This window comes from Podarcis raffonei, chromosome 5 (genome assembly GCF_027172205.1).
Source record: "Podarcis raffonei isolate rPodRaf1 chromosome 5, rPodRaf1.pri, whole genome shotgun sequence".
Lineage (NCBI taxonomy): Eukaryota > Metazoa > Chordata > Lepidosauria > Squamata > Lacertidae > Podarcis > Podarcis raffonei.
In genome coordinates, this window is record NC_070606.1 from 30,109,284 (window position 1) to 30,137,046 (window position 27,763).

General features: G+C 44.8%; 1 protein-coding gene across 7 annotated transcripts in view; it reads right to left on the reverse strand.

The window, feature by feature from the left end:
* The window catches only part of CTNNA3 (catenin alpha 3), a 577,974-nt gene that overhangs the window by 236,369 nt on the left and 313,842 nt on the right, over positions 1-27,763 (reverse strand). For all 7 annotated transcript variants that reach the window (XM_053388388.1, XM_053388387.1, XM_053388385.1 and 4 more), the window contains 2 exons: positions 15,685-15,765; positions 13,750-13,902 (listed from right to left, as the gene is read on the reverse strand). In XM_053388388.1, the coding sequence (XP_053244363.1) occupies positions 13,750-13,902; positions 15,685-15,765 (234 nt within the window). The remainder of the gene's footprint in view (positions 1-13,749; positions 13,903-15,684; positions 15,766-27,763) is intronic.

Below are 27,763 nucleotides of genomic sequence, written 5' to 3' on the forward strand. Positions count from 1 at the left end.
GACTGCAGTATACTTCCTCAATTCTCTCTGTTTCCCGGGTGCATTATTAGAAATTGCTTTGACCAAGACAATGGGCAATATAGTCCTGCTTCCATGTCTGATATTGAAACTGTGTCTCTGACAATCTTTTTACTGAACTTAATTTAATTCAATGTCCACAAGTATCAACCTGAATGAGCAGTAAGGGCTGCCAAGTTTGCTAGGGTCTATGGTGCTACTGATTCACAAGCAGCTCTGCAGGATTCCAACCAGTGGGGCTGAGCAGCATATCAGGAGAACTGTGTGTATTTCTTCATTATTTTGCAGCAGGTTCTTTACTGCATGAATTACCTGTTTTGTTTTCCCACTACTTCAAGAGAACTCTTGACTGATGATGTTATGTTGAAAATCAAAGTCAATTGCAAAGCAGCTTGGCAGAAAATTCTGGCCTATTATCTGTTCTCAAAATAGAAGGTATGCCATGATGAGCAAATATGCACTTTAAAGTGGTAACAAGTCCTTCTGCAGTGGTGCTCCAGGTAGCAGGAATGGTAATCAATCAATAACAAAGTAAACAGAGTCCTTCCAGGTAAAGAAATAGATAAACTACCAGGGTTTGCTATGGGTGAACTGGTGATTCTGTCATAATGCATGTCACTACTGGTATTGACTGATGTCAAACACAAACTTGGCAGTTGGTTATCCAGGTTTGTATGTCTTTACTATTAGTCACAAAATCATACCAAATTAAAACAAACTTTTCACTTTTGCATTGGCCTCTAAGTGCTCTCCGTTTGTGTGTCCATTTTTCTAATAATGCAATATCTCACACTTTTTTATATCAGTAGCCTATATCTGCTTCCACCATGTATCTCTAAAATAATTAGTCTGGCAGCACTAAGTAAATAACTGGCCAGTTCCCTGCTACACAAAACAGACCCATCTTCTGTTGTTTAGAAGGGCTAACTGCAGGGATAGCATTATTGTACCTTTTACAATGAGTCTGATATAACAAAACACAGCGTTCCAATACAATTTAATCTGTGGATATTTCCACCATAAATGCAGATATGTTCCTATATCTTAACATCCTTTCTAGGACCTCAGCAAGGAAACTGGAGCCATATGTGATAATCTTTGTGAAGTTATATGCCACTTATGGAACAATTCAACATAAGTTCCCCATTTCTCACAGTTAGATCTAAATGGTGTCTTGTCCCATAAGGACCGCCATGTCACTTTATCAAACGGCATATATATTTGGGAGATCAGGCCATTGTCATGACTTCTGGTCACTAAAAGGCTTCCAGAACACCTTTCATTCCTTACATTTATACCCCCCCCCCATTTCTTCCATCATGGAACCCCAGGTGGCATGCACACAGTAAGAAGCGGTGCATGCAGTGGTGTGTCATAGCTGCTTACCTGGAGTTGTGTCAAAGTCTGGGTTCCAGTTACACCAGTGGGACAAGTGAAGTCCTGCTGCTGCAACCACATGGCCCCACAGCTCTGCCCCAGCCCCATCCAAGTCAGCAGCAGCAATGTTAGTGTCAGGAGGGCAGCTCCACATTTCTGCCCCCCCCATACCACTTCTGCACACAGTTACATTCACTAAAGATTTTTGGTTTGAATGTTGGTTCTTTTAATGCCATAAGCAGTGCCAAATCTACACTTCTTTCCTAGATAATTGTTCCATTAATTCTAGGCCCCTAAAATATTGACAGGATAAATATATTGGACAACTTTGAATTATCTGGTATTCACCGCAAATGCATCATATCCAATTTCAAGTTCCTCACTTTCCATTTTTGCCATAAATTTCACTGGCCATGATGGTCAGTTTAGGCACAATGCAAAAGAAAGCCACAGTAAAATGACTCTTTTAGTGTTAGTTTCATATTTATATGATAATTACATCACAGACATATGGGCAATAAACCTTTGCATGATTGGAATTTTGCCCAGAGAATCTGTACAACCCACTATAATATGGCTATTGTTTTATGTCACTTTTAATATTCAAGATTCCTTTTAACTGCTTACCTTTTAAACACAATGTATTATTTATACTGAATTATAATGCTACCATTTCAGAACACAGGCTATCTCACATTTCATTAGAAATGATTTTTTACCTTGTGAGATTATCACACAGCTATGTTATGAGGTCTTAGTGGGGTTCTCTTCCTTTGAATATAGCATCAGAAGCATTCAAGGGAAAGGGGAGCGAAATAGATTTCTAATAAACTGATACAACTGTGGCAGAATTCTGTTTTAAAATAATGATATGATACACATAAATGCTCATTTAGTTGTAGTTTTATGATGGTACTGTTAGAAGTATAAAAATAGACAGATTCAAAAAACGAAAACAAAAAAGAGAATAGTTTCCAAAATGCCATCTGAGTGTACATGCAAATCAAATATAAATAAATATCTATATATTTACCTCATTTACATGAGTTTTTTCCTTACTGTGTGCAACTGCATAATTCAATTTTCCCAAACACTGCATTATGTATATTGGCTTGTGATGAGAATAATTTCTTTCATATGGCCCAAAGAATATCTGACCAGTGAATTGTTTAATAGGCCAACAAATTATCATCTCTGTTTATGCAGATCAAGCTAGATCATAGTCTTTGTGCACTACAACTTATACAATTCCCCTGGGGATAGATTCATCCATTCATTTCAGAATCTTCTACCAAGTGAATCAGGTCATTTGATTGTTACCTATTGGGTAGCTTCATACATAATACCAATGAGAAAGTTACAAGCTACTTTTTTGACTCCAAACAGTGTCAACTGCCAAAGTTTTGGTTTTTTTAATTGAAATGATTTAGGAAACTTAATTTTTTTAATTCTTTTGACAACTAACGTTTCTGAAAATCCCTGTCTTCAACTTTCAGTTGGATTGCCTCACTTGTCTTTTGTGAATTATATTGTAATGGAACCAGCTTCAAACAATAACTATCTGAGTGACTGATTTGACTAGACAATATGACGCTGACGTACGTGAGAAGGACTTTGTTATGTACTGAGTTGAATAGGATCCAAACTGCAGCAGTCTGATTGGTCCTAGAACAATAGGATCCAAAAGGCAGCAGTCTGATTGGTCCTAGAACAATAGGATTCAGAATGCAGCAGTCTGATTGGTCCTAGAACAATGCAGCAGTATGATTGGTTGGCAGGAACTACCCAATCATGCTCCAGATAGAAGTGAATCCACAACCTGATTGGCTTACAGTAGAATTCCGGAATTAGCCAATCATGTGCAGCCCATTGTGTAAATAATGTATATAAAGCAGATACTTTGAGGGGACTTTCATTCATTCCTCCTCACCACTATGAGCTGAATAAAGAGCATGAAATCACTTTGCGACTCTGAGTATATTTCACTGGCGACGAGGGTGGGATCCCGCTGAGCTGACTGCCACACACAGCACCGCAGCACCGCCACCTGCCGCACCGCTGCCTCGCACCGTGTATCCAGGCTTCAGCTCCGGGACACAAGGAACTCAGAATGGCAACCGACAACAGCTTCTCGCCATTCAACCCAGCATCTGGAGACTGGGAAGCGTACGCCTCCCGTTTCACCTTCCTCCTAGAAGCCAAAGGGGTCATCGACGAAGAAGACGCCAAGAAGAGGGCGATATTCTTCAGCGTCTGCGGAGAGGAGACGTTTGAAATTGCCCGGGCCCTCCTTGCGCCTGAAGACGTCGCTACTGTTCCATACAAAACAATAATGGAACAGCTGAAGGGGCACTTTTCGCCGCAGCCCTCAGTGGTGGCTCGTCGAAATGCCTTCTACGCAAAGCGGCAAGCCCCTGGGGAAACCATAACTGGGTTTGTGACCTCTCTCCGCCAAGCCGCCCGGTTCTGCAACTTCTCAGAGCTGGAGAACATGCTTCGTGACCGCCTCGTCGGTGGCCTGAAGGATGAGAAGCTGCAACGACGCCTCTACGCTAAGAAGGACCTAACGTTCCAGGTCGCTCTGGAGGAGGCCCTGGCAACGGAAGCTGCCGAGAGGTCGACGCAAGAGGCACGGCCGAGCCAGCCGTCCCAACCGAGGGTCCACCACGAAGACCTCACCGATGACTCAGGATCCGACAGGGAGGAGGTGCACCGAGTACAGCAGCGCACTCAAGCAGCCCACATACCACAGCTGCCTCGACGAGGAGGGAACTGCGCAAGCTGTGGAGAAAGTCACGAGAGGAGGACCTGCCGTTTCCGCAACGCAGAGTGCAGGCAGTGCAGAAAATTGGGACACATCGCCCGGGTGTGTCGGGCTCGGCCCACCCGACGCCAGGCATCAGATGACCAATCCAAGAGCCCCAGGTCCCGGGGCCCAACGCACCAAGGCAACTCGACAGAGCTCACGGACTTCCAGGTATACCAGTTGCCCCACCCCAACGTAGAGAAAATTTATGTTGACGTACAGATAGAGGGGGCCCCATGCCGCATGGAGCTTGACACGGGTTCAACTCTATCCATAATCTCGGCAAGGACCTTAAGGAAACTGTGTCCTACTGGGGGTCCCAAACTCAGGCCGGCCCCATTCACCCTCCGGGACTTCCAAAAACGTAAGGTCCCCACAATGGGGGTGGGGACCTTCAGGGTGCAATACCGAGGGCGGACGCGGCAACTGGACTTGCTTGTGGTCAAGGGCCCCTACATTAGCTTACTGGGATTAGCATGGTTTGGACCACTGGGGCTAGCCGTCACCGGGGTGAACCACACTAGCTTACAAGTGGACGTGGACGCCATATGCAAGGAATTTCCGGGGGTTTTCGATGGGAAATTGGGACAGTATACGGGCCCCCCCATTGCTCTACAGCTTGACCCCGCAGTACGACCGGTCAGGCTCAAGGCCCGCCGGGTCCCGTTCGCCCTGAAACCTCGTATAGACGAGGAATTGGACCGGCTCGTGAAGCAAGGAGTGCTGGAGCCGGTGCCTAATGCCCCCTGGGAAACCCCAATCGTCACGCCCTTCAAGCCTAATGGTTCAGTCCGCATCTGCGCAGACTACAAATGTACCATAAACAAGGCCCTCACGGCCCATGCATACCCAGTGCCAGTGGTCAGCCATGTTCTTGCCACCCTGGCTGGGTCGAAAATTTTTGGCAAGCTGGACTTGGCCCAAGCATATCAACAGCTGCCAGTAGATGAGGCCACAGCAGAGGCACAGACGATTGTGACGCACAGAGGAGCATTCAGGGTAAAGCGGCTGCAATTCGGTGTCAGCGTGGCACCAGGCATATTCCAGAATCTAATGGACTCTCTACTTAAAGGGATTCCTGGCGTCACCCCCTTCTTCGATGATGTGTTGATTGCCGGGCCCACACCAGAGGAGTTTGAGGACCGCCTCCGCACCGTTCTGCACCGTTTCCAGACGGCGGGTCTCAAGGTGAAGCGGGAAAAATGTCTACTAGGAGTGCCTCAGGTGGACTTTCTGGGATTTATGGTGGACGCAGAAGGGGTCCACCCGACTGGGGACAAGGTACGGGCCATTTGTGATGCCCCAGCGCCCAAGAACAAGACTGAACTTCAGGCCTTCTTGGGACTATTGAACTTTTACCATTCCTTCCTTCCCCACAAGGCGGCGGTAGCAGAGCCCCTACACAGACTCCTGGACAAGCGGGCCCCTTGGGTGTGGGGCCAGCGCCAGGAGGCCGCATTCCAGGCAGTCAAGGACTTGCTTGTCTCAAACTCGGTCTTGGCACACTTCGATGAGAGGCTGCCGGTGGTGCTAGCATGCAATGCCTCGCCCTATGGAATTGGCGCTGTCCTGGGACACCAACTCCCGGATGGAAGAGAGGTACCGGTGGCATACTTTTCCCAGACACTCAACGCAACCGAGCGGAACTACTCGCAAATCGACAAGGAGGGACTGGCAATCGTGAAGGGAGTAAAAAAATTCCATGATTTCTTGTACGGGCGGCCCTTCACCGTGGTGACTGACCACAAGCCGTTGCTTGGCTTATTTGCCCCTGAAAAGCAGACCCCCCAAGTGCTGTCTCCTTGCGTCCTCAGGTGGTCAATTTTCCTTGCCAGCTACCAGTATGCACTGATTCACCGTCCGGGGAAGGCGATGGGCCATGCGGATGCCCTCAGCAGGCTACCACTACCGGAAACAGGCCCCGACCCAGCACCTGCACAAGAGGTTATGAGCCTGGAGCTGCTTCCCGACCGCCCCATTCAGGCACAAGAAGTTGCACACCATTCCAAGAAAGATAGGGTCATCTCCCGGGTCCTGGACTGGGTGTGGAGGGGATGGCCCAGCAGCAGCCCCGGGCCAGAATTCGCCGGCTACACAACCCGCAAACATGAACTGTCGGCCCACAAGGGGTGCCTGTTATGGGGAAGCAGGGTCGTTGTTCCCCAGCCCCTCCGCAAAAGGGTCCTCACAGCCCTACACGAGACACACCCAGGGGTAGTAAGAATGAAGGCCCTTGCCAGGAGTTATGTGTGGTGGCCGGGGATCGACGGAGAGATAGAGGCCTGGGTCAAACACTGCCAGGCCTGCCAAGAATCCCGCCCAGATCCCCCAAGGGCCCCAGTCCAGTCCTGGGAGTCCGCCCGAGCACCATGGTCACGCCTGCATGTGGACTTCGCTGGCCCCTTTCAGGGGAAAACATTCTTCATAGTGGTGGACTCCTACACCAAATGGCTGGAAGTCGCACTGGTACCATCCACTTCTACGTCCGCAGCCATCCGGGTACTACGCAGGCTGTTTGCAACCCACGGGCTCCCTGACACTCTCGTCTCAGACAACGGGACTGCATTTACGTCAGGAGAATTCCAAACCTTCACAGCGCAGAACGCCATCCGCCACATCCGTTCGGCGCCATTCCATCCTGCCACCAATGGCCAAGCAGAACGCATGGTGCGGACCACCAAGGACACCCTTCGCCGCATGACGCAAGGGGATTGGGAGTACCGCCTTGCCACATTCCTTCTAGCACAGCACAGCACCCCCAGCTCAACAACTGGCCGGAGCCCCGCTGAACTACTAATGGGTCGGCGCCTTGCAATCAGATTGGACCGCATTCACCCCGATAGAGCTCAGGATGAGGTAGTGGTGGGGGAAGGCAGGAACCCCCGGACCTTCGAGGCCCAGGACCCAGTGTACGCAAAGAATTTTGGGGCAGGCCCAGCATGGGTACCCGCCACAGTCACCAGGGTCACTGGCCCCGTGTCGTACGAGGTGCTAACAGATGGGGGGCAATGCTGGCGCCGCCACTGCGACCAGATACGGCGACGATTCCCGGGAGAAAACCAGGAGGAGGAAAGGTCAGAGGAGTCCCAAGGGAACAGAGGGGCAGTGAGGCCCATAGAGCACGAGGGGCCAGCAGGAGAGGCAGAATCAGTAAATACAGAGAGGACCTGCGAGGCCGAAAGGACACCAGAACCAGAACCACGACTGAGCGAGCCGGTTGCGCCAGACCAAATAGCCCCATCACAGCCAGCATCCTTGGAACACGAGCCAGAACCTGAACCCCGGACCAGGGAACACCCCAGGCCGCAACGCACACGTAGGCCGCCAGCGTACCTCGAGGACTATGAATGCGACCTCCCGGGCAGGACTGGAACTTAGAGGGGAGGGGTGTTATGTACTGAGTTGAATAGGATCCAAACTGCAGCAGTCTGATTGGTCCTAGAACAATAGGATCCAAAAGGCAGCAGTCTGATTGGTCCTAGAACAATAGGATTCAGAATGCAGCAGTCTGATTGGTCCTAGAACAATGCAGCAGTATGATTGGTTGGCAGGAACTACCCAATCATGCTCCAGATAGAAGTGAATCCACAACCTGATTGGCTTACAGTAGAATTCCGGAATTAGCCAATCATGTGCAGCCCATTGTGTAAATAATGTATATAAAGCAGATACTTTGAGGGGACTTTCATTCATTCCTCCTCACCACTATGAGCTGAATAAAGAGCATGAAATCACTTTGCGACTCTGAGTATATTTCAGACTTACTACACTTTCAGGCCATTACTAGCTACAGATTTAGGTTTCACTTTGTTCTCCTCTTAAATTCTGAGAGAAGCATAAACTGCTATTCGTACAGCTTGAGATTAAAATTAATTGGAGAGAATGATTTGACCACAGGGTCTCCTAGAGCCAGGATAGGCTACTTCTCACAGAGAGAAGAAAAGTGCTGAAAGGAGGAGCCGTGTAGGGAAAGAGTTGGTACCTTCCATACATGTACCCTTTTGTGTTTTAAATTGCAGCCCCACATACAGTGTTAGATGTTATTGGACAGACTCTTTGGTGCCCATTTTGCCCATGACACGAGTCCTCTAAATCTCCATTACTGCCCCATACACATAATCAACTGTAGGAAACTTGTATGGTTTTACACAAATATGATAAATTCAAACATATTTAAGTTTGGATCCTTAACAGCCAAGATACATAAACAACAAAAAGAACAGCGTTTCCTCTATAATTCTGAGTATTCAGTGCTATTCCAAATAGATTTCTGGCAGGCTGAAAGGGGATATTTGTTTACATGATACAACTCTATCCATTTCCCCCCGCCCTCATATCTAATAGTGTTGGATACTAAAAGATATTTATTTTTGCATACACAGGGCTGCAATCAAAGACAAATTTAGCCTCTGTGAATTCAATAAGAGTTCAAAGCAGAGACTTCTGAGCAGGCGTGCACAGGATTGCATTGTAAATCTGTTAATTTGTGTGTCAAATATCCCCTTGTATGACTGCTTTCTTAGGAGTATTTTACATATGAAATACTACTAACTTGACAGATGCAATATAGCTGCTATCTAATTAATTTCCTGGAGAGCCAAGCACTACTATTTATTGAAAATGCACTCAGCATCGTTAATCATGCTGTTTCTCAGAAATGCATGTAAGTACTTGGGAACCACATCATGAAACTTTTAAATAAGAATTTCTTATAGCTGTCCCTTTTTTTCATTACATGTATCCAATAATAGGATGATAACTCTCAAAACCAGAAAGTAATGGGAGCACCAGAAGCAGTTAAATTATAATAATTAATATCACTAAAAGGAAATGGAAGCATTTATGCATACCTAAATGAGCATTTCTCTGAATCCAGTGTTAGTAGGATTAAAACAGCCCTCAGCTACGTATATGCTTGTTACACTCAATGGTAATATTATATTAAAATGAAGGAAGCAATTACCTTAAAAGGAAAACTCTAAAATTACACATATATTATTCAATCTCAATTCCCCCCCCCCCGAAACCCACCTGACAGTAGAAGACCCTCAGCTAGAGATGGGGGAGAGATTCAGTTCAGTTTGCCTTTAAAGGCAAACCTGCCTAATTCACACTTCCCAAAACAATATGAGAATTGAAATGCAGTCTCACTTTCAAATTTGCACTTCTCCAAATTTTGCAATTCAGTTCTCAAGCCAAGTAATGTGAACAAAAATGTATATACTAGGATAAAATGTACATTAAAATGCATATATTTCTGGAAAGGGCTAATATATATTAAGTACAAAAAGGCATTATATTAGGGGAAATAGCTTGCAAAAACTTGTATATTAGTAAAACTGCATACAAAGATGTATATATTCAGAGAAATTCACACTAAAACACTGATTGTCTTGAGGATTTAAAAAAAATAAAAAAATAAAATGTGGAGAATTGCAATATTTTTATTGGTACTTTTTAATCTTACTGTTACCAGTTTTTAAACTCAGATTTATGCTGCAAGCTCCCCAAACACCTAGGTTATAAGATGGTCTATCTGTGCTGCATATAAATATATAAATCTTTAGCAGATGCCTGTTTCTGTTATAACATGTGATATAGCACTAGGAGAAGGAAGATAAGAATACAGTCTTCCTAATTTTCGCTGGAAGTAGGGATCCAGAAATGTGTGTAAAACATAAACAAAAATTGCACTGATGCAAAAAAAAGTGAGAAGCTACAGTGTTTGCCAAGGAGCTAGCTTATTATATGCAGCTTATTATTAAAGAAAATTTAAACATGCACATGAAAGCATTTGTTCTCAAAGAGAAGAGGAGGAGGAGGAAAGAGAAGAAAGCACTTCACAGATTTTCAAAGAAATTAGGAAAAAATGCTGTTTATGTTTTGAGGTTACAAACCTTGACAGTGCTTCTAATAATGCTTCCAAGTCACTAAATTCTGCAGAGAGGTGCATTTTTACAACTTTAGGATGCATAATGTAAAGCTAAGTTTTCAAGCGTGCATGCACACACACGCGCACACACACACACACACACACACTTAAAAGCATCATTGTTCAGAGCAAGGAGGGGGAAGCTGTGGCCCCAGACAGAATGGTCAGTGCTCAAGGCTGATGAGAGTTATAGTCCAACAACAGCTGGAGAGCCATAGGTTTCTCTCGTGATTAGAGGCACGAGAGAAAATTGATTTTGTCCAAGGCATGTTCCTTAAACAGAAGGCTGATACTTCAGGCCTACACATACTAAACCATGGTAGCTGCATTTGTACACAGGAATTATTCGTAACTCACCCATTCCATGCAAATTCACATGTACGTTAATATGGATCACCTCTCCCCATAAGAACCTGCCCGGATCAGAGGCTTTGTGTGCCTCCTCCATGAGAGGTCCAGAGGGTGGCAATATGAGAACAGGCCTTTTCTGCAGTGGCTTCCTATCTGTGAAATGCTCTCTCCAAGGAGGTTCAGGTGAAAATGATCCTTTTCAACCAGGCTATTAGCTGATTAACTTTCTATATCCTTTTAAATGTGCTTGTGGGAGGGGGGCTATTGTTTTTGCTTTTTCTTCTTGTTTTTTATGTATTTTGTATTTTTATGCTGCTAACAGCCCTGAGATCTTCAAGAAATGGCCCTGGAAGGAGTATGTTGAGGGGGGGCAACATTTTCCCACATAGTCGGCCCATACATTATCAACCAGCAGGTGGGTTGGTTGATCTTGGATACATACCCAGTGCCTTTGTCAAAACCTGTTTACATATGTATTCAATAAGTTGTGACCTATTTCATCCCAATACGGACACCCACTGTCTTATTTAACATGGTTCACCCCTTTCACTAAGTGGCATGCCTCTTGCAGGCATATAATATAGAGTTATAGTCAGTTTACTAAGACAGTGTAGGGCAGAATATTGCAGGGTGAATAGTGCGTAGTTATTTTTGTGATTTTAAGTTGTTTTAAACTGTTTTTAATATTGTGACTGGCCTGGTTGGATCTGCTGATTATAAGGGTGAAAGTTTTATCCCAGTGACCAGTAGAGTTGTTAAAGCCAAACTTGCATCACGGATACAATTTCTGGAGCACTTAATTGGTTTCCATGCTTTTAAATGCACATGGAAGGAGCTCAACCCTATTTTCTTTTGGTTTATATTTGGCATTCCTAGACGTGTTACTGGTGCTGCTCTTAATTTGGACACTGGTCTAAATTCTTTGAGCTATTGGATCTAGTCCATTAAATTTTGGCTCTGTTGCTATCTTCTGCTTACTCCCAGTTCCTCTGTATTCCAGGAAATGATAGACAAGTCTGCCTGGATGAAGAAATTGTTGCAAAACTTGTGTCAGTTGAACTTCTGTCTTCTAATTTGTTATCTACAAACTGCCAAACAGAGAGCATTGAATATTGACTCGCAAAGTCCGGTGCAGACCAGAGGTCTTGTTCTACCCCAGTCACTGGGTTTGCGGGGTTCTAGTTCTAAGAATGGGATGCCTGATCTGAAATGGATATCTGCTCTTAAAGCTTTTTCTCTGGCATATTTAATACCTTACACTTAAAACTTTTTAATATAGCAAAATTCCCATAAATCACAGATACTGCCCTTGTAATAATGAAGAGGTGGATTCTACACCACATGTTCTTTTTAAATCTAGTTTTTATCAGGAGGCAAGATAAACTCTTATATATATCATTACATAATCCTTTCCAGAATGATAATAAGAGTATCTGTCAATCTTTTTTCTTTTTGGAGGACTTAAAAAAAAATGGTAATCAAATTACAAAATTTCCAACCATTGCAATTTCCTTTTGACTTTCCATGCTTGTTTCCTGATATTCTTCTCTTTTAACAATATTATGTATTGTAAATTCTGTGACCAAACACAAATGAAGTGTTTGGTGGACTGTGAATAAATTATATTTGTATTTGTTTTAGTTGGGTATCTATTTATTCCAGCCTGCACTGAGGGTTCCTTTTGGAGCTCAAAGTCAGAATAAAATGCCTTTTGCAAATGGGGGTGGGTGGGTGGGTGGGTGTGAATGTTACATTGTTCAATGTAAATGAAATACTTGTGAAAAAAGTGAGTGATTGAGCCTGAATTTCTATTGTAAGAGGAAGTGTAGAATTGCATAGACAATGTCATCCAGCAGCCACTTTAGCATCTGTTTAATTCTTTTTTCATCTGTGGATGAGGCAAAGCTTATTACTGTGTTTGTGAAACAAATTGCTTAGCAGAATATCTCACTAGTAGTCACAGAGGCAACTCTAAGGAATTCAAATCCCCCCAGTAACTTTTCAAATTATAGCAGTGTTGCCTCTTTCCAAAGAAAGATGAGCAAAATGCAGTAGTATTTATGAAGGATAAGTCACACATCTACCTTCTTCAGACATTTATCGCAGAACACACAAAGGTGCCTGTTGGTACGCATGGGGCTCACTCCACCCCTGGGCAATATTGCATGCACCAGCAACTCTTCCCAAGACACCATATGATTGGCTGAGACTGGAGAGGGTTGCTTCACTATGCGAAGTGTTTCTAGCAGGGAGATGGGAATCTTATTGAGGGTTTCTATTCCCATGTTGAAAACTCTTCTTATAATGAACTGCCCACTTCACTCAGTCAAGTGCACATCAGCTCAGTGGTGTTACTAGCATGTGCAACATCATCCAGGAGCAAAGCTACTCCCAAGTTTTCCTGCCACACTTTCACATGTCCTACAATGCAGAAAGACTGCAGCGTCCAGAGTAGCAAATAATTTATCAGATCAGTCACTTCTAAGTTCAATGGCATGCACACACACCACTTGACAATAATTTCCATGATTTCTTGATTCTGATTGTGAAAGCACATGTTCTTGAGTTCTCTTGCATGGGTTCAGTTCAGACCAGGCTTCAGTAAAGTTGGGGGTGGAGTGAGGCAAAGTCAGTCTGCAGCTAGAAAAGACAGTTCTATTTGCTCAAAACAGCAAGGTAAGCAAACCTAGAAACTTTTATAGGTGCCAAGGAATTAGCCTGCTAAGCTGAAGAAAACAGAGAGAGGTGGGCTATAAGAGAACTTCAGATTCAGTCATACGAGTATATGTTTCATGGGACACAGTGGGTGGCTTTCTCCCTACCCCTTCCTGAGCTACTATTTGCCACCTGACTCCAGTTAGTAGATGTCAGGATTCTAATAAAAAACAAAGTAGATCCTGCAAATGCAAAGTCTGTTCACTCCTGTACACTATCCACATGTGAAAGAATATGCTTATATGTATCTCTCTTAATAATTAGACAGTAAGTACCTAACATTATTTTAAACACTCTAGGACTATTCAAAACACCCACAGAAGATTCCAATAATAGCTACAAGAAAAACAACAGTATGGTACAAACACTTCCACATGAACAAACATGGAGCAGGGCCATACAAAAATATGTATAATAGGGAAAACCAAAAATATGCTGCTGTGAACATAGTCACTAATGCAGTCACTGTACTTTCCTAGGGGACAAAAATACAAAGCGATTACTGAAAGCTAAGGTTACATCGGGTCCACTGCACTACCAACAAACTCACCTCAATAAGCCTGCACGTATGTTCTTTAAATATAGCAGCATATTCCATTATTTCCTTTTCTCTTCCATTTTTGGCAGCTTCAGTGAGCACAAGAAGTGGAACAGTTGTGTCCAAGAAGGAGTCTGAGATATGATCAATGATAGCTTTGCGGAGCTGGGAAAAGAAAGCACCATTAATTAAATCATATATCATGGTATTTCGTGTGTGTTATGCTATGCAGTAAATGTACTCTGCAAATAAGAAACCTTGGGTTGTATCCAATGCTCTGTGCACATAGTTTTTGCTAATGCAGTGGGACTTCCATTTCCTCTCCCCCACCCCATGCCCCCATCTAAGCTGCTCTGGACCCATGAGGTCCTCCACTCCTGCTTTATGTCAGAACTGACTACTAACACAATCAACTGGGTTAAATTATTCACTGTGAATTATGACTCTTGCTCTTATCAGTACATGTAAAAATACTAAATGTGATGCAAAATGAAACAATGTGCTTTAAAAATTATTTTAAAGAGAAGGGATCTTTATTGATTAGTCATGTACATAGAATGGAAGATGTCAGGATCCCCCAGGATGTGCTTTATAAGTAGCTGGCCTCAGGCACCAGGCCAACTCTGTGTTATAAAGATGTCTGCAAACGTGACATGAAGGCTGGCAACATTAACCCCACCATGTGAGAATCCCTTACTGATGACTGCAGTGCCTGGAGACAGACATTCAGGTCATGTATCCACAGCAGCAGCCAGTGGAGAAATGACCACTGGAAATGACCACTGGGAGGAGCACAGAGAGAAGAAACACAATGGGGTACTTGTAACAGCGAAACTGGATGCCTTCATCTGCCCCAGTTGCAATAATAAAACAGGTCTCTCTTGTATTTGTCTATACAGCCACAGCAGGCGCTGTAACTCTCCAATGGTTTGACTTTACCCCCGAAGGTGCAGTTTTCCATTGTCTTTCTAGAAAGATGGATACCAACAACTTCAAAGAACAATCTCAGATTTAAGAGTGTATTTTTCAGCCTCCTGTTACAAATGCTTGGTGAGAGTATCACTTTTTCTAGTGGCTAGTAGAACTTAGTGAATTTTACCTTGTAAGTTGATTTTCACACTACTTGGTACCTAAATGTTCCTGGATATGAACAGTAAAATGTATGTGTACAGATCTGCACACTCAATGTTATAATCACACATTTACAATATATAAGATGAATCCACAAACTGGTTCTGTCGCCTTTGACACCCAGCATAAATTATTTGCCCATCAACCTGCTTTTTTCCATCACATAATCAATTTAATATTCTTATACTAAGCATAGATTAGGAACAGGATTCTGTCTGGGTTTGAGGGTATAAATAAGACTATTATATTCCAGCAAGGCTATGCTAGATTATGGCTGTTAGTTTTAATTTTATTTTAATGCATTGTGTAAAGATGTTTTTAAAATGTATTGTGTAAGGATGCTTTTAAACAACCTCCAGTATGGAAAGAATCATTTTCACAGAAGAAAGCTGTTATTCTGTTTTCCATCCTTTCTCTCAAAACAGACATTGCTGTGCAGGAGGGGCTGACCAGATCCAGATCTGCTTAGCTTTCAGCAATGCTGCTTCGTCATGTGCCTTTGCCCTAGGACTATTTAATCTCTCACTCTTATATAATGGAATCTGTCATCCAAGGAACTGACTAAGCCCACACCTTCAAGCAATAAAGCAACATTAGGTGTTCTCACCACTCACTGGACCCTTGAATACATATTTCTAAATCTTGGACTTTTGGTGTTTCCACTGTTCCAAACCTGCATCCCTAATCTCCATCTGCATTTCTTAAAGAAAAGTGTGTCTCCGTAAAATAAAACAAAAGCATGTCATAATTATTATTTTATGTTATAACTGCTTGCAGAACTATCTATTTAACATACTTTTTCCCTGAGGAGATTACCTGCCTGCGGAGGTCTCTTGTTTTCTTGCACATATTATCTATTGCAATATTCAAGGCATTGCTCCTTTCTTTTTTGTCAGCCTGGAAAAAAAACAGCAAAAATGAAAATTTTGAGCATACAAAGCTAGTATGTTTAACATCTTAATAAAAGCAACAAAGAGTCCCATGGCACCTTAAAGACTAGCATTTCTCACTACCATAATTTCTCTTTAGAAAATAATATATTCAATCTACTTTAGTAAATTATATTTTTGAACGTAACAAAAGGTACAAAAGTACTGTGTTCAACAAGGGTGGTTTGTTCATTCAGGCCACATGTACTTGCAATAAATATATGCTTCTGGTTTCAAGGATTTCCAATCAACTTACGTTCATATTGATCTAGTATATCCAGGCTAACCATAACATACATTCATATGGGCACTGCCCAACCCCTTGCACATTTCCCTGCTTAGGGGCTCCATTAGAATATACATATTTTTCATAGGACAATTAATTACAGTAGAGTTAAATAAAGAAATAGCTCCAACTTCTACAAGTTAAAAATAACTATGTAATGCATAAGTACTATTTATTTTATTTATTAAATTTGAATAGCGCTTTTCATCCATAGATCTCAGGGTGGTTCACAACATAAAAATACAAGGTAAAAAAACCCCTCAAAATATAAAATAAAAACAAGAAAAACACAAACCAGTAACCCCCCTCCAACAACACATTTAGAAGGGACTCATATATTTATCGGCCAAACGCTTGGTTGAAGAGGACTGTTTTCACCCGACGCCTAAAGGTGTATAATGCAGGTGCCAGCCAAACCTCCCTGGGGAAAACATTTCACAAATGGAAAGCCACTGCAGAAAAGTTGTCTACAAAAAGCAAACCTAACATCTCTGACGTTACCTTAAGGAAAATACCAGGGTAGGGGTGTGGGGTGGGGAGCATGCTCAGTTGTGACTGATACTTCAAGCTTGTAATTAGAGATAATGATTTTACCCACCAGAAAACTGTAAAGGCTGTCCTTGAAGGAAAACCATTACAGTAGTCCTCCTGAAATCTGGCAGGATTCATTTCCTCCAGAGAGTTTAACCTGGCAGCAAATTTCACCCAATTCTGCCAAAAATCAAATTTATGGAGGTTTCTGTGGTGGGGCAAATTTTAAAGGCGCCCAGCACAGAAGAAGATCCTCTGCCTGTAACCTGACAGGCCTTATCCATTCTGGAGGTGCTACTATGCCTGCAAATTTCAACCATGTTTTGCAATCCCAAAATAAATCCTACCTCCAACACCCACTAACTTCCCTGTCCCCCACCCCCCATACAGACATACCCAACTCATTCTTACAACCTTAACTATGTCTTGCAAAAGGAAAAAGTATAGATACTTTTATTTCCCAGTAATAGTGAATTTTGGGAAATGTTGGCAGAAGAAGCCTCATTTTTTTCCAAATCAGATTCAGCCTAAAACTGACAGGCTGTTTTCTGAAGCACTAAATCAGGATCCAATCCAAGCCCTCCAGTCTGTTTATACCCCTAAAGGTAAGGTACGGGCCAGTCGTGTCCGACTCTAGGGTTGTGTGCCCATCTCACTTAAGAGGCCGGGGGCCAGCGCTGTCCGGAGACACTTCCGGGTCACATGGCCAGCGTGACGAAGCTGCTCTGGCGAGCCAGCACCAGTGCAGCACACGGAAACGCCGTTTACCTTCCCGCTATAAAGCGGTACCTATTTATCTACTTGCACTTAAGAGTGCTTTCGAACTGCTAGGTGGACAGGAGCTGGGACCAAACGATGGGAGCTCACCCCGCCGCAGGGATTCGAACCGCCGACCATACGATCGGCAAGTCCTAGGCACTGAGGTTTTACCCACAGCGCCACCCGTGTCCCTTGATACCCCTAAAACTGACCTTCAAATCACCACTGAGACAAGAAGCAAACCCTGTAATTTTGACCAAGTCACTATTTCTCAGTCTTGTGATGGTGTTGTGAGGTTCAGCAGCCTAGGAAACTACTCCGCAGAAGGGGAGGGTAGAAATGTTATAAGTAATTAAGGCACATTAAGATCAATCAATGGCACTGGGGAAAAAAGATTTTTTCAGGGCTGGGCCTATCATTAGGCAGAGTGAGACTGTGCTGCCTCTGGCTGCTGATTTTGGGTGTTGTGAAATGGCAACAAATTGGTATATTATTAAATGTATTACTGTTAGATTTTTTGCTGCCAGGGAGAGGGAGAGGTGCTTGTTGGATTTTTTTGCCTGAGGTGCCAAAATAACTTGACCAATTTTGGGTACTATGCACCTTGAATTTTGAAGAGGACAGATTTGCTGCTCTGCTTCAGGCAGCAAAATGTCTTGGGCCAACTCCACTTAAAATGTTTACAGGTCTACATGCTGAAAATAATCAGGGTTCTGCAATAACTGCACAGTTCAGCAGTGACTAGAAGGAATAATTCACTCACTGTGTTTCCAATGGGGAAAACTACTCGGGCTCACTTAAGACATTTTCGTGCATCTGCAGAAGTCTCACCATTTTGACAGTTTACAATTTTCACAGAGACTGGGTGATCAAAGAAGCTGCTATGGACATATTGAGCTGAAGCTTCATGTTGCAACAGTGAAAAGATGCTTCAGGACATTTCATCCCTTTCCTCACCAGTTCTAATATGAATTTCCGGATTAAGTACCCAAGTAAATAATAGAAGTTGTGCAACCTTTAGCAACACCACACAAAACTAGAATGAACACTTTTTGTTTGTTTCATTAAAATATTGCATGCACCGAAAGTACTAGAATGCAAAAACATTACTGCAAGTTTGCTGTTCAGGCTACAGAACAGCAGTGGGCGAGCAAGATTTCATTTGATCATCAGTCCTTTGACATGGTAAAAAAGTAAGTGTATGTAATCTACTCTAAATGCATATGAGGTCTGCGAGCCTAGAAGCAAAGACGCCACCTGACCAAGGGGACTGTTCACATGTAAAAACTCTGGCAGCCTTTACAAAGCCAACAGAATGGTATCCTGGTATAGTAAACCAAGATTAACTGTCATAATTTTTATTGCCTGGAAACCCTTAAACAAGGGAATGGAGAACCTTTTTTAGCCTAAGGGCAACCTCCAAGGGCTGCATGCCAGGGGTGGATATGCCAGGGGGAAAGTAATTCAAGCAATAGAGGGCACGCTTATCTTTCTACCATTGCCCAAACAAAACACTTCTCCATTCTCCATCCAGCAAGCACTATCACAGTTCAAAGACACATTCCAGCTAGGCATAAATAATGGAGAATGCAGGGCAGTGCTAGTAAGTGAGGGTGGCAAGGAAAGGGAGTCTGGCCTAGGGAGAACCCCAAAGGTCAAATAGGCCTGGGGAGTCACAAAGCCTCCCTGAGTGTCAAGTTCTACCCCCCCTGCCTCAAACAGAGCTCATTAAGCAGATTACATTTTTGCTAGAAGACTATCTCAACCAGAATTCCCCATGGCAAAGCAGCTGTTTGTCCCAGTATTTTCATCCTACCTCTTCTATGACCCTATGGTTTGCTTCCAGTTTTGCTATGGCTCTGCTCTGGGAATGAAAGAGTTGTCCTGCTCTTGAATAACATCAGTGAAGAGTTTTCTGCCTTGCAAAATCCAGTGGGAGTGAACTGTCCAGACTCTGGACTGTTCTTTTCCACATAATTGCAGAAAACTCGTGGTTAGGATTGGAAACATGATTAACTATGGCTACAATGCTGCTTACTGGGAAGTAAATCCATTGAACTAATGGGATCTGTTTACAAGTTAAACATCTCTATTGTAAGTATTATCCCCTGCCTTTGTGCACACAAGGCTATACAACATGCTTAGAACTGCATCACTCATTGTTATTTTTTGCAGAAGGTTTCTCCTGTAAATGTTACTTTAGGCAGTGTTGATAACACTGCAAGCAAAGTATGTCTCTCAATCCCTTGGTTCACTATACGTTTAGAACAATTTGTCCAAATAAATTACTTGTCTCAGCACCTTAGTGTAAGAAAACTTATCTTAATTAAATATCTCAAGAGCATCTGTGTTAGTCTGATGTAGCAAAAACAAAAACAAAAAACAAATAATCCTATGCCACCTTTAAAAAATGTCACAATAAAACAGTTCACCTTTAAATGTTGTGTTCTACATTTTCTTCATTGGATATTGTAATGTTTGTAATCAGTTGACTGTCAGGCCTGATTTTTTTAAAACCAAGGTTTTCAGATCAAAAATAAAACCAACATTTTCCTGTTAATCCAAACAAAATGGAAACAGTTTGGGGGTTGACATCTATCATAAAATGGAAATACCAGAAAATGCGGATAAAGTAAAAATACTGACTTTTGCCTCACAACCAGGGCCTAGTCCCATGGCACGTGCGTGTGTGTGCACATACACACACACACACACACACACACACACACACAAGAATGTGGCTGCCTCAGGAAAATACTAATTTTATTAAAATTTTAATGTCAAGCTTATATTTTTAGGGTTTTTTTTGTAATTCCCATCTTGCTCCTTAATTTTGACAAGAAGCAAGTTCCCCTCCACCACCCCACATTTTGAGTTACCAAAAATAGGAACAATGTTCACATATAAAATTTATCATTATTCACATCATTATACATATGATTCAGATTTATACACACACACACAGATCCATGTATATCCCAGGTTGCCTCAAGTAATCAACACATAGAGACATACAACAATGCATATAACTGTATAAAAATATGTATGTATTAATATACATATGTAGAGATAATATTATGCTGCACAAATATTGTACCACATGCAGCTTGATTATTTATTTGTATTATATGCATAATAAAGATTTCTTATGTATAATTTAGTATAAAATTGATCATTATTCTAAAAATAACAAATACATAAGCAGGTTACATATAAGTGGCCACTCAGTACAAGAGGTGGTTCAATACTGCCAAGTTCTGAGTATAAATTCATTTAAAACAGATTCATCTTCCACTCACACCGAGTTCCAGCACAGATGGTTGTGCAACTGCCCCGGGCACTTAGCATTCCACCATAGCCCCTTGTGTAGACAGAATATTTAGAAGAGCACAACATCAAATTCACCCTTTGTGCTTAGGCTACCATTTTGATTTCAGAAACTGAAACCATAAAGAGTACAGTGGTACCTTGGTATACAACCATAATCCGTTCCAGAGGTCTGGTTGTAAACCAAAACAGGTTGTAACCTGTGATGGGATGATGAGCTGCTTGTGCGTAAAATCCTAATCCCTCAGAGTTTGGCTAAGTCCCCAAACCTCTGTCTGTGATGGAGCTCCTTAAACATGACTCCATCAATCGCTCGTTGAATCGGACAGTGGGCGTTTACGGAACTTCTTCCAGCATAAAAGCTCCTTAATGGAAACGCGTCTTCTGGACTCTCGGCGTGACAGTTTCCGCCGAGGAGTGGGTGTCCCTACAGGAGGTCCTGAAATCTCCCCGCTGCTCCCGCTTGAAGTGTCTCTGAGCCCTCCCTCCGACTCACTTTCCCTTGGAACTCCACTTCTCCCCCTGCTGGTCCCCTCCTCCGCTGAATGGTCTCTCTCACCCTCCATGAGCCCTTTCACCTCCTTAGTCTCAGATGGCAGTTCCCTGACATCCACCTCCCCTCCAGGGCCCCCTTCACCCCCTTCCCTCCCCTCCTCTGCGGGAGGCGAGGGAGCAAAACCCCTGAAGGAACCTCCCTCATCTTCCGAAGTTTCGAACACTTCCCTCCACCTTTTGCTGTCTCCGGTTTCCAAGTACTCCTCCTCATCGGAGTCTGTTCCTCCTTCCAACTCCGATTCCCTGAATCCCTCCAGTTCCTCCTCATCGTCGGTGGTGCCAAAGTACTCCCTCCGAAACCTCGCTACTGGCTGAGGTTTCCTGGGGAACCTTTGGTGGAACGTTTCGATCAAGATCTCGTCACGGACCTCCTCTGCCTTCACCCAGGTGTTTTCCGACTCCGGTTCCCCTTCCCACGCGACCAAATACTCCACCTGATTACCCTTCCACCTGGAGTCGATGATTTCCGCCACATGGTTGTGGCTTTCCCTTTCTTCTATGGCTGGCCCCCGTGTGGATACCCCTTCACCTTCCCCCCTGTATGGTGACAGTAATGACCTGTGGAATACTGGGTGCAGTTTCATGTGGTTCGGTAACCGGAGTCTGAACGCCACTGGGTTGACCTGTTGGATGACCTCAAATGGTCCCAATCTTTTGGGTCTCAATTTCTTGCAACCCCCCTTGAACGGCAACCCTTGGGTTGATAGCCAGACCCGACTCCCCACCCTAATTGTTTCACCTTCCCTTCTGCTCTTGTCTGCCTGCCTCTTATATTCTTCCTTGGCCCTTTCTAAGTTGAGTTGGAGTTGACGATGGATCGCTTCCATTTCTTCTACAAAAAGTTCCGCGGCCGGAACACTCCATCTTTCCCCTCCTTCCCCTGGAAACGCCCTGGGGTGGCACCCATAATTAGCCAAAAAGGGGCTCATCCCGGTGGACACATTCTCAGCATTATTGTAAGCAAATTCCGCTAGTGCCAACTTTTCGACCCAATCGTTCTCTCTGTCATTGACATAACACCTCAGGTATTGTTGGAGAATACCGTTTGCTCTCTCCGCCTGCCCATTGGTCTCAGGGTGCCTGGCAGTCAAAAAGTTGACCTCTACGTGCAATAAGCTCATAAGTTTCCTCCAGAATCTGGACGTGAACTGTTTCCCTCTGTCGGAAACCACCCTCAAGGGGGCGCCATGCAGTCTGAAAATATGTTCTACAAACAATTTCGCTGTTTCTTCCGCCGTGACTGCATGTGAGCAAGCTACAAAGTGACCCATCTTAGTTAACAGGTCTACTACGACTAGTATGGCGGTTTTCCCCTGGGATTTGGGCAGATCAGTCATAAAATCTATCGACACCGCCTCCCACGGTCGTTCTGGTGTGGGTAACGGTTCTAATAACCCCGCTGGTGCCCGCCTTTCCCCTTTGGCTCTCTGGCATTGGTCACACCTTCTCACATACTCCCGTACATCCTCCCTCACCTTGGGCCACCAAAACTCCCTGGTCACCAACCACATGGTCTTGTGTTGCCCAAAATGCCCCGCTGTGGGATTGTCGTGCAGCTGTTTGAGTACTCTCCCCCTCAATTCCCCTTCGGGTATATATAGCGCCCCTCTGTAATACAATGCCCCGTTTCTTTCTTCAAAACCCCCGGGGTCTTCTCCCTCTCTCCTCAGACCTCTGAGCTTGTCCTGGGCGTACTCATCATTTACCGTTCCCTCTACCAGTTCTCTTTGCCCCACCCAGGCCGCACCACACACCCAGTGGTCCTCTGGGATAATATGTCTCTCTTCCGGCGCTCCCTCCCCCTCCAAATATTCAGGTTTGCGAGAGAGAGCGTCCGCTCTGATGTTTTCTGGACCTGGCACATAGCAAATTTCAAAATGGAATTTGGAGAACTCCTGGGCCCATCTCACTTGTCGTTGGTTGAGCACCCGTGCCGTTCTCCAATACTCCAAATTCTTGTGGTCCGTACACACTTGCACCTTATGTTGTGCGCCAATTAGTAAGTGTCTCCATCTCCGGAACGCTTCGTGAATGGCGAGTAGTTCTCGGTCATATACCGTGTAGTTCCTCTCGGATTTGTTCAGCTTACGCGAAAAGAAGGCACACGGTCTCCATTCCGACTTATTGCTCCCTGGCTGAAGCAGCACCGCCCCCACCGCCTGGTCTGAGGCATCAGTTTCCACTCTCATGGGTTTTTGTAAATCCACATGCAGGAGCTGTTCTTCCGAAGCGAATGCCCTTTTCAATTCCTCAAAAGCATGCTCCGCCTCCGCCGTCCAAACGAATTTCTTCTTGCTGCTTAGACAGTCCGTGATGGGAGCCGTTAAGTGGGCAAAGTTCTTGATGAATTTACGGTAAAAGTTCCCAAACCCTAAGAACCTTTGCACATCTTTTTTCGTTTTCGGTGTCTTCCATTCCAGCACCGCCTGGACCTTGCCTGGATCCATGGCTAATCCCTTGTCTGATAAGCGGTACCCCAGGAATTCCACCTCCTTGGTGTGGAACTGACACTTCTCCAATTTCACCTACAACTGGTTTGCTTGCAGCTGGCTCAGCACTTCCCTGACATCCTTTACATGCTGCTCCTCATTCTCTGAATATATCAGCACGTCATCGAGGAAGGCCACGCAATTCTTGTAGATCAAAGGTCCCAGTACGTGGTTCATGAGCGATTGAAAACAGGCGGAGCCTGATTGTAATCCGAATGGCATAACGAGATATTCAAACGCCCCCAAAGGGGTGAACATGGTGGTTTTCCATTCATCCCCCTTCTTTATTCGTATCAGGTTGTATGCTCCTCTCAGGTCCAGTTTCGTGAATATCTTTCCCTTCCTCACCCTGGTCAAAATGTCATCAATCCTGGGCATGGGGAAAGTCACTGGTTCTGACACGGCATTTAGGGCCCGGTAGTCCACGACCAATCTCGGTTTATCCGTGTTTTTTTTGTCCACAAAAAACACTGGGCTCCCCCCCACCGCTCTGGACTCTCTGATGAAGCCCCTCTTCAGGTTTTTATCAATAAACTCCCTTAACTCCTGCATTTCCCTGTCTGACATGGCGTACAGCTTGCCCACGGGGAGCTGGGCCCCAGGGACCAGATTAATTTGGCAGTCAAAGTCTCTGTGCGGTGGTAATTTATCTGCTTCCCTTTCACTGAAGACCTTGCTCAGGTCAGCGTATTGTTTGGGCACCTTCCCTTTGTCCGCCACTTCCGTCCCTGCTAGAGAGGCTTTTGCCCCTTCTGGCACCTTTCCCTCTCTGCAGTGTTCCAGACAATGTGCTGACCCAAAGGAGACCACTCTCTGATGCCAGCCCACTAGCGGGTCATGCAACGCTAGCCAGCTCATTCCCAAAATGACTGGAGCCCCTCCCAGGGTGGCTACATTGAACGCTATCCTCTCAGTGTGCCTGGCCACCCTCATAACCATTGGGACGGTTTGTAGGCTGACTTCTCCTCCCAGCAGCTCCCTCCCATCGATCGTGGTGACCTGCAGGGGGTTGCTTAAAGGGAGTGTCTGTATCTGGTGTTCAGCTGCAAACTCCTTGCTCATAAAATTACAGGAGCTGCCTGAGTCCAGCAGCGCCTTAGTCTTTAGTGGGTATCCGTTTGCCAGCTCTAGCAACACCTCTATTACTAGGGCTGGTCTTGGAGGTTCCGGAGTGGGCACTTTTACTGCTCCTTGGCCTGTCTGCAGTGCCCTGACAGAGGCAGACAGGCGTTGGCTTTTACTGGCTCCTGGACTTCCTCCTCCTTCCCCCCAACAGCTCCCGCCATCCCTTGCCATTCCTTTCTTTGCGGGCAGACTCTGGCAAAGTGACCTGGCTGCTGGCAGAGATAACATTTCTTGGCGCTCTTTCCCTCCTTCTTCCTCCCTTCACTGGGATTTGAAACTGCGCGCGCGCGCGCTGTTCCAACTTCCATCGGCTCTCCTGGCGGGAAACTTGGTTCTGGAATCTCTGGAATGCGGAAATCCCTCCAACGCTCTCCTTTCCCCTCCCGCTTCTCCAAGGCTCTTGCCTCCTGGCGTGCTCCAATGGTCAGCGCTGATTTGGTCAGCTGGTCCATAGACTCCGCCCTGGGCGCCCGGGAAAGTTCATCTTTCACCGCCGAAGAAAGCCCCTCTTCAAAGAGCATTTGAATGGGTTCCGCCGAAAGGTCCCACCCCAATCTATGTATCAACATTGTAAACTCAGTCCAGTACTCACGAACCGATCGGCTCCCCTGTTTGCACGCCATCAATTGTCTGCGCACCAGCCCCTGTTCAATCTCGCTGGAAAACATCAAATCCATGGCGCGAAAAAACTTCCTCGCGTCCTTCAGCATGTCACTATTCCCTGCCATCAGGGGTCTGACCCAATCTCTCGCCCCTCCTTCGAGATGGCCAATCACAAACGCCACTCTCGATGCCTCGTCGGGAAAGTCATTAAACTGCAGTTCAAGAGCATACTGCATCTCTGTCCTAAAGGCTTGGTAGTTCCTGGGGTCCCCCCCAAACTTCTGCACCATTCCTGGCATCTTTCTTGCTAGTGTAGCGCCTTTTGCCTTTTCTGCATCCTGCGCCCTCCTTTCTTCTAGCCTCGCCGTTTGCATTGCTAGCTGGAGTTCCAACACTCTTTACCTTTCTTCCAGGCTTGGACCCTCTCCAGCTCCTGCTGCTCCTCCGGCTCCGGCTGGGTTACTCATGATGCCTCTCTGCACAAGCTGCTTTCAGGGACTGTCCGATTGCTGTGATGGGATGATGAGCTGCTTGTGCGTAAAATCCTAATCCCTCAGAGTTTGGCTAAGTCCCCAAACCTCTGTCTGTGATGGAGCTCCTTAAACATGACTCCATCAATCGCTCGTTGAATCGGACAGTGGGCGTTTACGGAACTTCTTCCAGCATAAAAGCTCCTTAACGGAAACGCGTCTTCTGGACTCTCGGCGTGACAGTTTCCGCCGAGGAGTGGGTGTCCCTACAGGAGGTCCTGAAATCTCCCCGCTGCTCCCGCTTGAAGTGTCTCTGAGCCCTCCCTCCGACTCACTTTCCCTTGGAACTCCACTTCTCCCCCTGCTGGTCCCCTCCTCCGCTGAATGGTCTCTCTCACCCTCCATGAGCCCTTTCACCTCCTTAGTCTCAGATGGCAGTTCCCTGACATAACCCAAGGCGCACTTTCGCCAATGGGGCCTCCAAAAAAAAATTGGTTGTAATCCAAAAAAGGGGGGGGTTGCAATCCAAAAAAAAGGGACACGCACTTCCGGGTTTGATGTGGTTGTAATCCAAAATGGTTGTAATCCAAAGTGGTTGCAAACCAAAGTACCACTGTACTGCAATGTTACATATAAAAGCAAAATTACAAATTCACCAAGGGTGAAGGCCTTGGACTCCGCAGATGGTGGGGGTCTGTTTGACAAGGGCCTGATCTGTGAGGCGTTATCTACATTTTGCTTATTCCTTCCTCTCATTTATGCCTAAAATCTGGTTGGAGCGGATTATTGCATATCTCAGGATCACAAAGCTTAATTTCCCTCAGCAACTCTTGAAGAATCCTTATTTTAAGAGTCCTGGAATTATACCAGAAACAGCATAGCTCCTTTCCAGTTTCCACTCCAAGTTGTGCGTAAAGCCATGCTCAGCCTCTGGGTGACAACCTGTGCATTAGTATCAGCTTATCAACAAATTCAAAATCACCACAGGTGCTGGTTAGTGAAACTAGCAAATGAGAATAGAGTTCATACACTTGCTTGGTCAGTGTGTCCTGTATAAGATATATTGCTGTGTTTACATTTGACATATCCATGACCCTCTGTGCTTTTACAAATGAAAGTGTCCGCCTACCCACTGTGCCAATGTTTCGTCGATGCTATTCCATGGTGGTTGTCCTGATGAATTCTCAGAGCCATCTGTTTCCCTGTGGTTTCATATTCCTTTGATAGAGGAAATAATAACAAAAAAACAACCCCTCTAACTAATACTACTTGCACTATGTTCAGACTGCCTGCCAATGTTCCACATGTGTATACTCTTAACCTCCTTGTTCTCTGCAATATTAATGCTAGTAGCAATATCCAGTGAATGAGGAAGCAGAGACTTTATTCAGTGTCTCCCATGGTTTCCCTCTGGGGCACTTTCCCCCTGTTGATTCTTCAATGCTCTTAAAAAATGATCTGTACCTTCCCCCATTCCATCCTCAGACAACAGGCAGAGTCAGATGGGGCTGTAGGATGGTGCGGAGGCAGGTTTTGTAATTGAAAAGCTGAGCTTGGAAGAAATGCTGTATTTTCTTAGTCTTTCCCCCCAGCTATCTCTCCCCCTTCACATACTCAAAGTCCAATGCAATTCCTCAGTCCCCTACTGTCCTCCCATAGGGGGGCGAGGAGCAGGAAATCTCTTCTAAACCTACTTTTTAAACACATAAGGCGAAAACAAATAAATGGTACACAATTTTTGTTCATTGTTTACATCCTTACCAGGAGCCAATTTACCTCAAAATAATGACTTGGTCTCCTGAGAGGCTGGTATGCCAAGAA